The sequence below is a fragment of the Pogoniulus pusillus genome, chromosome 27 (assembly GCF_015220805.1).
Source record: "Pogoniulus pusillus isolate bPogPus1 chromosome 27, bPogPus1.pri, whole genome shotgun sequence".
In the NCBI taxonomy this organism is placed as follows: Eukaryota; Metazoa; Chordata; class Aves; order Piciformes; family Lybiidae; genus Pogoniulus; species Pogoniulus pusillus.
The window spans coordinates 17,272,021-17,286,128 of NC_087290.1; the positions used below are offsets into that span (position 1 = coordinate 17,272,021).

The following is a 14,108-nucleotide window of genomic DNA, read 5'->3' on the forward strand; positions in this document are numbered from 1 at the left end:
GAGAGGGGATCTGAGCAATGTCTATCAAGAGCTGAGGGCTGGGGGTCAGGGAGAAAGGGACAGGGACAACCTCTGCTCACCTGTGCCCTGCCATAGGATAAGGGACAAGGGATGGAAGTTGCAGCTCAGCATGAGGAAGAACTTCTTGAGTGTAAGGGTGAGAGAGCCCTGGCACAGGCTGCCCAGAGAGGCTGTGGAGTCTCCTTCTCTGGAGCCTTTCCAGCCCTGTCTGGATGTGCTCCTGTGCAACCTGAGCTGGATTCTGTGGTGCTGCTGTGGCAGGGGGGTTGGACTGGAAGCTCTCCAGAGGTCCCTTCCAACCCCTAACACCCTGTGGTCTGTGACACAATGGGCAGGGCCAGCTTTTGTGACAACACAGAGCTAGATCCGAGGTCTGATTTTCACAGAGACAGTGGTGAAGAAATAAGCAAGCACATTTTATTCATGTCTTTGCTCACTTTCTAATGTCCACATTTCAAAAAGCTTCCACTGGCAAATCCAATACTCCTCTGGTACAAAAAAAATAACAGCCCTTGAGATAAAAAACCTTCACCTCTATCAGATGCATCAAAATCATTCACCATGCCAGAAAAAAAAGACTCCGTTAACAGAACTTCTCCAAACTGCTGAGCTGAAGTCAGTGCAAGAAGAGTTAATCACATTTTCTGGAGCCTGCTGGGAACTTCAGTGCACCACAATAATTACCAGCAATTTATCATCAGTGCCACAGTCAAACAAAGTGCTTCAAGCTTCTCTTGTCCTTAAGCAGGTCTGCGTGCTGGAGCTGGAGTGAGAGATGCTTCGAAGCAAGCAGGCATGACTATGGGGGCTTTCTCTGAGCCTTCTCCACAGTGCTGCTTGCATCTCCGTGCCAAGCAGGTGAAGGATGAGGCTAAACATCCCTCTCTCAAGACAGCATCAGGTGGAAAGTGAGGACCACAGCACAGCAGCTCAGGATTTCCACGTGGAAAGTGGGCAAACAATCCTTATCCTCTGCTTGACAGCACCAGGTGGAAAGTGAGTACCACAGCACAGCACTTCAGGATTTCCACGTGGAAAGCAGATAGGGCTGGGTGCTGGGTTGGACTGGATGATCTTGGAAGTCTCTTCCAACCTGGTTGATTCTATGATTCTATGAAAGGTGAGGAGCACAGCACCTCAGGACTTCCACGTGGAGAGTGGTCAAACACTGCCTTATTCTCTGGCAGCACCAGGTGGAAAGCTGAGGAGCACAGCACAGCAGCTCAGGATTTCCACGTGGAAAGTGGGCAAACAATCCTTATCCTCTGCTCCCAGGCCAACAAACACAGAAGAGCTGCACCAGATTTTGAGACACAGTGGTAGCAGGAGGTATAAATACTTTGATGGGTGCTTCTTTATAAATAAGGGTTCCAAAATATTTAAATATCAATAAATAAAGGTATACAAAAAAACCTCCCCCGAAAGACTCAAAACAACCCCAACCCAACCCCTGTGCATCATAACAGCGTTTGCACAACAGCTCAGTACCAAAGGTCATTAGGATGTCATCAGCATCTGCACCTCCTCTGAAACTGGCTCCGTTTCGTTTTGGGAGAGCTCGAGGAGTCTGTCAGCTTTTGCAAGACGCTGAACAGCTCATTCACAGCTTTGCGCTGGACTTTCAAGTCGCTCATCTGTTGGGGGAGAGAAACAAAGGGGGAGAAGGTCAGCCCGGGAGGTGTGATGGCTTAACTGATCACCGCCTTGCCTGTGGTGCTTAGGGATACGCTTTAAGGTGGATCTTGCAGAGCAGGGTTAGGGCTCGGACTTGGTGATCCCCAGGGGCTTTGCCAGCCTGCATGTTTCTGTGATCCTGTGAAACCACAGAATTGGTTTGGTTGGGATGCCATGGGCTGCCTGGTTCTGCCCCACTGTGATTCTGCCAGGTTCGTGCCAGCCTGGTTCTCTGCATGGGCTGCAGCTGGAATTCTGCCCCGTTGTGATCACAGTGCTGCCAGGGTGAGCACCCAACACTTTGCTGCAGCCTTAGTGCACAGCAATCAAAAGGAACCATTCTAGCACCAGCCTGGCAAACAATTATCTCTTTCTGGAGAATTAGACAAGCAAAACTGCCCTCCAGGAATGGTCCACATCTGGGACCAAAGACAGACTGGGGGGGTTTCTTCCTGGGCTTCCAATGAAATCACAGCATCACAGAGTGTCAGGGGCTGGAAGGGACCTCCAAAGCTCAGCCAGTCCAATCCCCCTGCCAGAGCAGGAGCACCCAGAGCAGAGCACACAGCAACACATCCAGGCAGCTCTGGAATGTCTCCACAGAGGGAGACTCCACAACCCCCCTGGGCAGCCTCACAGGGAAAAAAAATTCCTCCTCCTGTTTCCATGGCACTTCCTATGCCTCAGCTCCCACCCATTGCCCCTTGTGCTGGCACTGGGCATCACCCAGCAGAGCCTGGCTCCAGCCTCTTAACAGTCACATTCATATCTTTATAACCATTCCTGAGGTCCCCACTCAGGCTCCTCCTGGCCAAGCAGCAGAGCCCCATCTCCCTCAGGCTCTCCTCCTAAGAATGAGATGGACATCTGCAGTTCCCAGTGACTCTTCTTAATTGCTACCACAAAGAGCCACTTTGCCACAGATTTGTTGCTCTCTGCTCAGACACATCCCTGTGAGATGTTGCTGCACTGCAGTTATTATATATGAGTTGCCAACAGGGAGCTGCCTCCACTGGGGTATTGTCTGTGGACCTGTGCAGAGGCCAGTGCCATTATTCAGCCAGACCTCTGCACAGATCAGTGATTCTTACCACTGGTTCAATAAACCAAGTGCCACCAAAGCCCTTAGTAGCTTATTGTAACAGACACAACTTTCCCAGCCAGTTTCTAAACCACAGACAGCCATGGTCAGCCTGGAGGAGAGGAGACTCTAGGGACACCTCACAGCAGCCTGCCAGTGCCTGAAGGGGGCTAAAGAAGGCTGCAGAGAGACTGTTTGCAAAGGGCTGCAGGGACAGGAGGAGGGCAATGGCTTCAAACTAGAGCAGAGCAGATTGAGCTTGGATGTTAGGAACAGGTTCTGCAGCATGGGGGTGGTGGAACACTGCAACAGGTTGCCCAGGGAGGTGATTGGGTCCCCTTCCATGGAGATATTGAAGGTGAGGCTCAAGAGGGTTCTGAGTCACCTGATCTCTTTGACGATGTCCCTGCTGACTGCAGAAGATTGCACTGGATGACCTTCCAGGGACCTGGAGGTCCCTTCCAGCCTAGACCATTCTATGATCCTATGTATCTGTGATTCTCTGGTTCCATGGTTCTGTGATTCCATGGTTCTGTAATTCTCTGGTTCTGTGATTCTATGATTCTAAGATTCTATGGTTCTGCGAGTCTGATTCTATGAGGCTCTGGTTCTCTGGGTCTATGAGGCTATGAGTCTATGTTTCTGGCAGCTCTGGTGGGCAGCCAAAGCATCAGCGCTGCTGGCACCTCTGTGCCAAGAGCCAAGGGGATGTGGGAGGGCAGCCCCCACACTGACACCCCACACCACAGCCCTGCAGCAGCCCCTGCAGCTGGAAACATTAGGTCTGCCAGTGCTAGCTGAGCCCGAAGGGGGTTACCAGACGTGTTAAGTGAAGCATTATTGGCTTGAGTCACACTCAAATCTCGACTGGAAAATATAGTGTCATGAGCCTCAGAGGCAGAGGAAGAGCCTTACCTGAATCTTTTCCAGGTCCATGAGGTCTTTCATCTTCTTTGAGCCATCAGTAAGGCTGCTTTTCAGAGTGTAGAGCTCCTCAGAGATGTGCTTGACGTGCGCCTTTGACTTGTCAGTGCTCTCCAGCATTTTCAAGTACATGGAAAGAATCTGGCTCAGAATGATCCTTTTCTCATTCCTCTGTTGAAAACACAGCCAGAAAGAAAGGTCTGTGAGTGCCCTGCAGCAGGAAAAGGAAGGGAGCTGGGATGCACCACGCCGGGGTTCTCACTGCTCCGTGAAGCAGGATGATGACGAAGAGGCTGTAGCTCATCTCCTGGGCTGGGCTGCGCCCCAGGATCAGTTTGTGGTGCTGTACAAAGCCCTTTGACCCTCATGGGAAGCAGTTTTATTGGGGTTGTTTTCTCATTTCCAAGCCCCTGCTAATATTTGTTCTACCCCAGCTGGTTAACACTGGCCCCGAGAGCTGCTTTGAACCAAAAGTCCCCCGCAGGGTGCCCGAGATGGCTTTTGGTGTCTGCTTCTGACTCACCTCTGTCCAACTTGCCAGCTTGTCTGTGAAGATAGGTCCACCATCAGCTACATCCGAGTTGCTTGAGTTCTGCAGCAAAGAGCAAGCATCTCCGTTACACAAACAGCACTTAGCACAGAGCAAATCCACAGTCTCTGTTCGGAGGAGCAGTGGAAAGCAGAGAGGTGTGGGGGGGTTGCAGCACTGGCCTAAGGCTATTGCAATGCTTTCACTTCTCAAAGCATCAAATCGTGTTGGAGGAACTGCCTTGCACCAGAAATGGAATTCATGTGCTCTCAGTGTCTTCTCCTGCCGCAGCTCATCTGCATATCTAGCATCATCTCTTCTACCAGACACTCAGCATTTGGTGCTGACAGCTGAAAATCAGAGTCCAGGAGCACAGCAGCTGCCTAGAGCCTTGCCAGACCTTAGTCTTCTGCTAAGCTGGGGCCCACCAGGGTGTAGTCTGTGGCCTTGCATTTATCCAGTCTTAGTAAAACCTCATGTGGAACAAACAAGTGCACGTTAAACCTGCAGTGAGTGGAAGTGAGACCAGCCCAGCAGCCTGGGGGCAGCTGTGGGGAGACACATGGTTAGGGAGCTCCTGGGAGGCTCAAGGGCATGGAGTATCACCGTCAGATGTTGGCATACAGCAGGTTCTAAGAAGCAGAAAGCAATGCAATTCTCCTACCAAGGAAAGACAAGCTGAATCATTTCCTCCTCCCTGTCTTTCTTTTCTTTTCTCTTATCTTCTCTTTCCTTTCCTTTCCTTTCCTTTCCTTTCCTTTCCTTTCCTTTTCCTTTTCCTTTTCCTTTTCCTTTTCCTTTTCCTTTTCCTTTCCTTTCTGTTCCTTTCTTCTTTCTTTCTTTTCCTTTCTTTTCCTTTCTTCTTCCTTCCTTCCTTTCTTTCTTTCTTTCTTTCTTTCTTTCTTTCTTTCTTTCTTTCTTTCTTTCTTTCTTTCTTTCTTTCTTTCTTTCTTTCTTTCTTTCTTTCTTTCTTTCTTTCTTTCTTTCTTTCTTTCTTTCTTTCTTTCTTTCTTTCTTTCTTTCTTTCTTTCTTTCTTTCTTTCTTTCTTTCTTTCTTTCTTTCTTTTTCTCTTTCTCTCTTTCTCTCTCTCTTTCTCTCTTTCTTTCTCTCTCTTTCTTTCTCTCACTTTCTCTATTTCTTTCTCTCCCTTTCTTTCTCTCTCTCTCTCTCTCTCTCTTCCATTTTCTTTTTTGTACCTCTTTTGTCACTCTTTCCCTTTTTGGTCTGCTCAGTAACCCAACTACGAGTGCAAAGGGCAAAGCTGCAGGCTGACAGACACCCCCAGGCCAATTGGCTCCCCGTGCTGACCACATAGCCAAGGCTTGTCTTGCTGGTGCACAGAGGGGTGCTGAGCACCTGCTGCACACCACAGCTGTTAATGCCACTGCAAGAAACTCACCAAATCACACTCATTCTGGTGAGAACCTCTCTCATTTGTGCTGATGAACAATTCAAGCTACAAAGCTAATTTTACAGCCTGTTCCCCATCAGTCCATAAACAATGAAGCACCTCACAAGGCTTCTTTCCTGTGAGGTGTCAGAGTCATTCCTTCACTACAAAATTCCCCTTTTCCTATGCTCCAAATTCTGGCAAAGTCAGGAGCAGACTCTTGCAGTTGCTTTGGTGCACCTAAGGAAAAAGCTCAAACATATGCATTGAGAATAATCTCTGAGCTACTTCAGTGCCTCCTAGATGAAGACAAATGAATTAACAGAGCAGTTATCAAGTTACCCCCCCAAAAAAATCTGTCTGAAAAAGAAGTGATTCTCATGCTGGATCATAGTCAGAGATAAGGAAGCAGAATGGAGGCAGGATGCAAATGAATAAGCAGTAGGAAACAACCTTGAGCAACACACTGCTGCTATTAATAAGTGTCAGATGCATTTGTTTAAGCAAAAGTTGCTCTCAGTTTTGTTTATGTTGCTGGCACTAAATCCCCCATTAAGATTACTAACCTAAAATAAACTGAGTCAGTCAATTACTTCTGAGTGGGGTTGAATCAAGATTCATTCATGAATTGTGAACTTCACTAAAGCTCCTTATAGAACATTCCACATAATCAAAAGCTGAAGGGAGCTGGAAGAAGCTCTGATGAAAGGAAGAATGACCCTGAAAGAAATGCTACTGAAAAGCTAACTCACATCAGTGAAAGGAAGTCAGCAAAACCAAAGCAATTGTCCATATTCTTGCTTTAAAAAAGGTATCACCAAAAGGATTGCTCCTTCTATTGGGACACACTGAGTATGTCAAGCTCTGCTCATGTCTGGGTGGCAAAGCACAAGCAGAAGGAGAAGCTCAGCAGCAGACCATACTTACAAAGTCAGCTTTCAGTTTGTCTATCTCCATCTGGAGCTGAGGAAGCTTTAAGCTGTTTGCAAACCATCCAGAGCAGATCATGAGGACAGCCAGGACACACAAGCTGTAGGTCTGGCAAGCCATGGGTGATGGTTGTGTTAAAATGCTCAGGTAAGGTCTCAGGTGGCAGGAGGAGAGCAGAGAGCTCCAATGTCTAGTAGTCAAATCTTCTAGCAGAAGAAAGTAGAGTAATGAACTTCATCTGCCTGCCAGTGGTATTTATACCTGGTCTGGGCATTTTTTCAGCTTGTCAGCACAGGCTGTGTATATTTAGAAGAAAGATAGTGCTAGATAAGAAGCCTTTGGGTTTGGCCAATACAGGGAATCCCTCGAAAGCAGCTTTCTTCAGCATGGGCTTGGAAAAAACTCTTCAGTGCTCCGTCAATGGGTAGCATTTACGTGGCAGGCTCTGAAGTGCCTTTCACACGTGGCTGGGGAAAAGGGGGAAACTCTGATAGCAGCTGAGGAGTGTGTGGTGTGGATTGAGCATGTTCTTACACCCTATCTGCAGACAACCAACTGAAAGAGATGAGATGCTGTGTGGTTAAAGGGTCGCTCGAACAGTGAACTCTTTTCTGGCAGCTTTCTAATATCTTTATCAGTGATCTGGAGGAAGGGATTGAGTTCAGCATAAGTAAGTTTGCAGATGACACCAAGCTGGGAGGAGAGTTGGAAGAGACCTTCAGTCCAACCTATCTCCCAGTCCTATCCAATCAACCAGAGCATGGCACTAAGTGCCCCAGCCAGGCTTTTCTTCAATGCCTCCAGGCACAGCGACTCCACCACCTCCCTGGGCAGCCCATTCCAATGCCAATCACTCTCTCTGACAACAACTTTTTAACAACATCCAGCCCAAACCTCCCCTGGCACAGCTTGAGACTGTGTCCCCTTGTTCTGTTGCTGCTTGCCTGGCAGAAGAGCCCAACCCCACCTGGCTACAGTCTCCCTGCAGGTAGCTGCAGACAGCAATGAGCTCTGCCCTGAGCCTCCTCTCCTGCAGGCTGCACACCCCCAGCTCCCTCAGCCTCTCCTCACAGGGCTGTGCTCCAGGCCCCTCCCCAGCCTTGCTGCCCTTCTCCAAACACCTTCCAGCACCTCACCATCTCTCTTGAATGGAGGAGCCCAGAACTGGACACAGCACTCAAGATGTGGCCATGGCACTGGGGTTGGACTGGATGATCTCTGGAGGTCCCTTCCAACCTCTGAAGTTCTGTGATTCTGTGAAGTGTCTTATGCAGAAATTAGAGTAGTTTTAGACTGTAATACATGAATGCAGGGTAGGCAGGAGCTTAAAAGGGAAAGAGTGGAGAGAAAGAGATAGAGAGAGAGAGAGAGGGGGAATGTTGGCTAGTGATAGGACTAGGAAGAATGGATCCAGTCTAGAGCAGGGGGGAATTTAGATTTGAGTTAGGAAGAAGTTCTTCAGCATGAGGGTGGTGAGAGCCTGGAACAGGTTGCCCAGGGAGGTGGTGGAAGCCTCATCCCTGGGTATTTTTAAGGCCAGGCTGGATGTGGCTCTGAGCAACCTGATCTAGTGTGAGGTGTCCCTGCTAATGGCAGGATGGTTGGAACTGGCTGATCCTTGAGGTCCCTCTCAGCCCTGACAATTCTGTGAAACTACAACACAATTGAACACAATTAATTGCTGAAATTATCCAGCCAGGATATAATTCCATGAGCTGAAAGACTGAGCCAGTAGCACTGTCCTACTCTGTGGTGAATTATCCATCCAGATTGACTGTGCTGAGTTAGGCTGCCTGGTTAAGCCTGCCAGCCATGCACTTCATCCATAGCAGGATGTGTCCTCCAGCTGACCTCCAATTGGTCTTCCCTTGCTACTAAACCCTTAAGAATAACAGAAGGATGAAATGTCAGGGAGGGGGGAAAATAATTCCATCCTGTTTTGTGAACACTGGCATAACTTTGGGAGGTGTTTCTATGGCTAATCTCCTCACCTTTCAGAGGAGGCTAATGTTGAACATCCAATCTGCTGGTAAGAAAATGGAAGCACAAAGCAAGTGGAATGATCCATGATTGTTCAGCATCTGGGAGAGGCAAACCTAGAATCACAGAAACACCCAGGTTGGAAAAGTCCCTCAGGATCAGTAAGTCAACCAGGTGCTGTGGCTTGCTTCCTCTTCGCTTGGTTTCTTGATCTAATACTTGTGGCACTATGTAGTGGGCAGAGAACCACAGTGGAACTATGTCTTTGTTCCCAGGGAGCTGGTGGAGTCCCCCAGCCTGGCTGTGTTTCAGGGTGGTTTGGCTGTGCTGCTTGGGGCTATGGTTTAAGGTGAATCTTGTAGAGTAGGGTTCTAGGTTGGACTTGGTGATCCTGAGAGGCTTCACCAACCTGCATGGTGCTGTGATTCTGTGACCTGTTTGAGTGGGAGGTGTCCCTGCCTATGGCAGGGGATTAGAACTGGATGATATTTGAGGTCCCTTCCAACCTAAACCATTTGCTGATTCCCTCCTTCCATGGTCTTGCGCCGCGCGGGATGGGCGCAGTCCTTCCGCGCGGCTCCCTAGCCACAGCTGGATTGTCACTTGTTCCAAACACGGTGTGACACGAAGCCAAGGTGCTTTTCTTTTGTTGCTTTGCTGGGTTTGTGGGGTTGTTGGTTGGGTTTTTTTCTCCTTTTTTCTTTTGTGCTGCCTGGAAGTCATCTGACACTTCATGCAAAGCAGAGGTTTCACACCCTTCGCTCCGTACCCCACCTTACGGCACTTACCCCATGATGGCCTCGCACAGCCCTGTCAAATTTCACTCTGACCACTGAGCAAAGGTTTTTCCCTTTCATTTTTTCTTCTCTACATACACCTCAGGGTGCTGGCTAAGTGCTTAGTAAGGAATTGTCCTTACCAGCCCAGCACATTTCTGCCCGCTTTCGTTTCTCTAAAACTCGGTGGCTTCCTCTGCCACCACTGCCCAAGGAAAGCAGCTCGGGGTTGGAAAACCCTCTCTGAGTTGACATTCTGACCTTACATCACACTGCAGCTCCTAAGCCTCCCTTTCCTCTAAAGCAGCAGAAACTATTCCTTTGCTTCCCCCCTTCTCAATTCTGGGGGAGGAGAAGGGGGGTTAAGTGGTTACAATTTGCGTACTCATAGCAGAGCCATGTAAGTAGTAAATAACTAACTGACTAACTAACTAACTAATTAACTAACTAACTTTTTAGGCTGTCAGGTAGTGTTAGGACTGGAAGGAGCAGAACAAAGCTAGAAATTAGTAGATTCAGACTGGAGGTTAGGAAGAAGTTCTTCACCATGAGGATGGTGAGAGACTGGAACAAGTTGCCCAGGGAGGTGGTGGAAGCTTCATCCCTGGAGGTGTTTAAGGCCAGGCTGGATGAGGCTCTGGACAGCCTGATCTAGTGTGAGGTGTCCCTGCCCATGGCAGGGGGGGTTGGAACTGGCTGATCCTTGAGATGCCTTCCAACTCTGACTGATTCTATGATTCTAACTACTTTTGTTCATGTCCTCTCTATCTGCAAAGCAAATCTCTTGATAATCAGACTTTGTAAGAGGCTCTTATGAGCATATTGTAAAGCTAACATTTTTCCCTCCTGCAGAACACCCCACAGCACTCTCCTACAGATATGGATATGTTTCACAGGTGCTCTACATCATGAGGCTGTAGCTGCCTACTCCTTGTGACCTCTGTGATTCAGAGGAAGTTTGCAATGGTCATTGTAGCTACTTTGTTTTATAAGGGAAAAAAATAGGGGCAGAAGGTTGTTTTAAAACTATCCTAACATATTTATTTTGATTTTTTTGGGGGTTGTTTTTCACCCCAAATACTCCATCCTGCCCATTTCAATTACTTTTGGGAAATGCTACTCTTTGAGAAGGCTGTAAAGTCACACAGAACTGTCAGGGTTGGAAGGTATCTGAAGGATCAGCCAGTTCCAGCCCCTCTGCCACAGGCAGGGACACCTCACACTAGAGCAGGTCAGAGCCACATCCAGCCTGGCCTTAAAAACATCCAGGGATGAGGCTTCCACCACCTCCCTGGGCAGCCTGTTCCAGGCTCTCACCACCCTCATGCTGAAGAACTTCTTCCTGACATCTAATCCAAATCTCCCCTCCTCTAGCTTTGAGCCTTTTCACATATCCAACTCCTGATGAAAATCTGTTACCCATAAATCAAAGGATCACAGAATTAACCAGCTTGGAAAAGACCTCTGAGGTGATGGGGCCCAACCTATCACCTAACACCTTCTAATGGACTAAACCATTACACTAAGTGCCTCAGCCAAGCTCCTTTTAAGCACTCCCAATGATGGGGGCTCCACCACCTCCCCGGGCAGCCCATTCCAATGCCAATCACTCTTGCTGTGCAGAACTTCTTCCTGACATCCAGCCTAAACCTGCCCTGGCACCGCTTTTTGCTGTGTCCTCTTCTGTCCCTGGGTGCCTGGGGGAAGAGATCAACCCCAGCTGCCTAAAACCTCCTTTAAGATAGTTGTAGAGGGGAAGAAACCAGAAGAAAATTCCCAGTCCCATTCAATAATAGTTCTATTCCACATCAGTGGTGAAGCAGCACAGCTGTTGGCAGAGCAGTTGTGCCCAGGATAGCTGGCATTGCAAAACACACCTCCAGCTGGGCATGAGCCAGCAGTGTGCCCAGCTGGCACAGAAGGCCAAGGGCTTCTTGGCTTCTATCAGGAGCAGTGTGGCCAGCAGCACCAGGGAGGTCATTCTGCCCTGCACTGGCACTGGGGAGGCCTCACCTCCAGCACTGTGTGCAGCTCTGGGCACTCACTGCAAGAGACATATTGAGGGGCTGGAGCGGGGTCAGAGGAGAGCAACGAGAGTGGGGAAGGGACTGGAGGGGAAGGCTGCTGAGGAGAGGCTGAGGGAGCTGGACTGGGTTAGCCTGGAGCAGAGGAGACTCAGGGGGGACCTTAGCACACTCTACAGCTACCTGAAGGGAAGGGGTAGTCAGGTGTGGGACAGGCTCTGCTGCCAGGCAACTTGTGCCAGGATGAGAGGGCATGGCCTGAAGCTGTGCCAGGGCAGGGTTAGGTTGGATGTTAGGAAGCACTTCCTGATGGAAAGGGGAATTAGAGACTGGAATGGGCTGCCCAGGGAGGTGGTGGAGTTGCTGTACCTGGAGGTGTTTCAGGCCAGCTTGGCTGTGGCACTTGGTGCCATGGTCTGGTCGCTGTGGTGGTGGCATTAGGGCATAGTCTGGACTGGATGATCTCAGAGGTCTCTTCCAGCCTCAATAATTCTAGGATTGTGTCATTCTGTGTAAGCACAGAGTGTCTGTGGGGTTTTCCACATCAGAACTTTCATTTTCACCAGCTCTTCTTCATTCTTCCAAGAATAACAGAGGTACTTAGCAAAGGTTTCTCTTTTTAGCACCAGAATATCCTTTAGTGGAACTGCTGAGCTTAGCACTTTCTTATTGTTGCTTTTTAAAGTCCCAGATTGCTTTCTTAAGTGATTTCATGAGCCTTAGGTCTTACTTTAGATTTGGGGGGTTGATTGGGTTTTGCCTAATCTCTTTTTAATCACCCTGGCTGCAGGGGAAGGATTGAAAACAGGAACTTCTGAAAGCATAACAAAGCAGATGGAAAACATTAGAATTTAAATGTAATGGTTTCAAGATTCTTCCTAAAGACCTTGGAAATACTCCTGCCCAGGCTTTGTCAGCACCACTGGCACCTGCAGCATGCACATTGTTGACTTTCATAGAATCAACCAAGTTGGAAGAGAGCTCCAAGCTCAGCCAGTCCAACCTAGCACCCAGCCCTATCCAATCAACCAGACCATGGCACTAAGTGCCTCATCCAGGCTTTGCTTCAACACCTCAGGGATGGCAACTGCACCACCTCCCTGGGCAGCCCATTCCAATGCCAATCACTCTCTCTATGAAGAATTTCCTCCTAACATCCAGCCTATACTTCCCCTGGCACAGCTTGAGGCTGTGTCCCCTTGTTCTGTTGCTGGCTGCCTGGCAGCAGAGCCCAACCCCACCTGGCTACAGCCTCCCTTCAGGTAGTTATAGACAGCAATGAGCTCTGCCCTGAGCCTCCTCTGCTGCAGGCTGCACACCCCCAGCTCCCTCAGCCTCTCCTCACAGGGCTGTGCTCCAGGCCCCTCCCCAGCCTTGCTGCCCTTCTCCAAACACCTTCCAGCACCTCAACATCTCTCTTGAATTGAGGAGCCCAGAACTGGACACAGCACTCAAGGTGTGGCCTGAGCAGTGCTGAGTACAGGGGCAGAATAACCTCCCTTGTCCTGCTGGCCACACTGCTCCTGAGCCAGCCCAGGATGCCATTGGCTCTGCTGCCCACCTGGGCACACTGCTGCCTCAGCTTCAACCTACTATTCACCAGTACCCCCAGGTCCCTTTCTTCCTGGTTGCTTTCCAGCCACTCTGTCCCCAGCCTGTAGTGCTGCTTGGGGTTGTGGCCAAAGTGCAGAACCCTGCAGCTCCACTACTTTTCAGGTAACATTTTAATTTACTGTAAGAAACTTATTCATTAAGGAAAGAACTCCTCTGGAATTTGGCCTGTTTCCTGTGGTTCTGGTTTCCATTATTTCCTGTGACTGTGTGCATACATAGATCTACTTTTGCTGTGCTTCAAGAGATAGAAAATTGTCCCATGGTTTGCTCAGTTCCTGGTAAATGTGGAGCACAGCCCTGTGAGGAGAGGCTGAGGGAGCTGGGGGTGTGCAGCCTGCAGAAGAGGAGGCTCAGGGCAGAGCTCATTGCTGTCTACAACTACCTGAAGGGAGGCTGTAGCCAGGTGGGGTTGGGCTCTTCTGCCAGGCAAACAGCAGCAGAACAAGGGGACACAGGCTGTGCCAGGACAGGTTTAGGCTGGATGTGAGGAGGAAGCTGTTGTCAGAGAGAGTGATTGGCATTGGAATGGGCTGCCCAAGGAGCTGGAGGAGTCACCATGCCTGGAGGTGTTCAAACAAAGCCTGGCTGAGGCACTTAGTGCCATGGTCTGGTTGACTGGACAGGGCTGGGTGCTAGGTTGGACTGGATGAGCTTGGAGGTCTCTTCCAACCTGCTTGCTTCTGTGACTCTATGATTCCTCTCTGCATTAAGTCTCCATGCCAAGACCTCTGGGATTTTCACAGTCTGCTCTCCAGTTTCATTTTCATAGGATCAGATCCACCTTTCAAAGAATCCAAAGAGCCATCTGACTTCTGCACTGAGGTGTCAGTGATAATACCCCAAGGCAGCTTTTCTAAAGGACTGTCTTATTTTTAAAGATAGGAGACCAAAGGCTGCAGGTCTTGGAGTTGTTGTTGATTTCTATACATGCTGAGTGAATACATTTAGGTTTGCAGATGCCACCAAGCTGAGTGGTGCTGTTGATACACCAAAGGGACAGGATGGCATCCAGAGGGGCCTGGACAAGCTGGAGAGGTGAACCCAGGTGAATCTCATGAGGCTCAACAAGAGCAAGTGCAGGGTTCTGCACCTGGGCCAGAACAATCCTCACTGTCAATAGAGACTGGGGGAGGAGGTGATAGAAGCAGCCCTGTGGAAAAGGAC

General features: G+C 49.2%; 1 protein-coding gene across 1 annotated transcript; it reads right to left on the reverse strand.

Moving 5' to 3' along the window:
- Positions 1-1,529: 1,529 nt before the first annotated feature.
- Positions 1,530-6,670, reverse strand: LOC135187398 (interferon gamma-like). The gene is made up of 4 exons (XM_064166064.1): positions 6,548-6,670; positions 4,224-4,292; positions 3,692-3,871; positions 1,530-1,655 (listed from the first exon to the last, which is right to left on the reverse strand). The coding sequence occupies exons 1-4, from the start codon at positions 6,668-6,670 to the stop codon at positions 1,530-1,532; spliced, it is 498 nt and encodes a 165-aa protein (XP_064022134.1).
- Between the last annotated feature and the right edge of the window lie 7,438 nt (positions 6,671-14,108).

Coding starts and splice junctions, on each gene's coding strand:
- LOC135187398 (XM_064166064.1), bottom strand. CDS start 6,670: ATGGCTTGCCAGACCTACAGCTTGTGTGTCCTGGCTGTCCTCATGATC. Junction 4,293..6,547: donor ACAAACTGAAAGCTGACTTT/GTAAGTATGGTC, acceptor TCTTTGCTGCAG/AACTCAAGCAACTCGGATGT. Junction 1,656..3,691: donor TGGACCTGGAAAAGATTCAG/GTAAGGCTCTTC, acceptor CTCCCCCAACAG/ATGAGCGACTTGAAAGTCCA.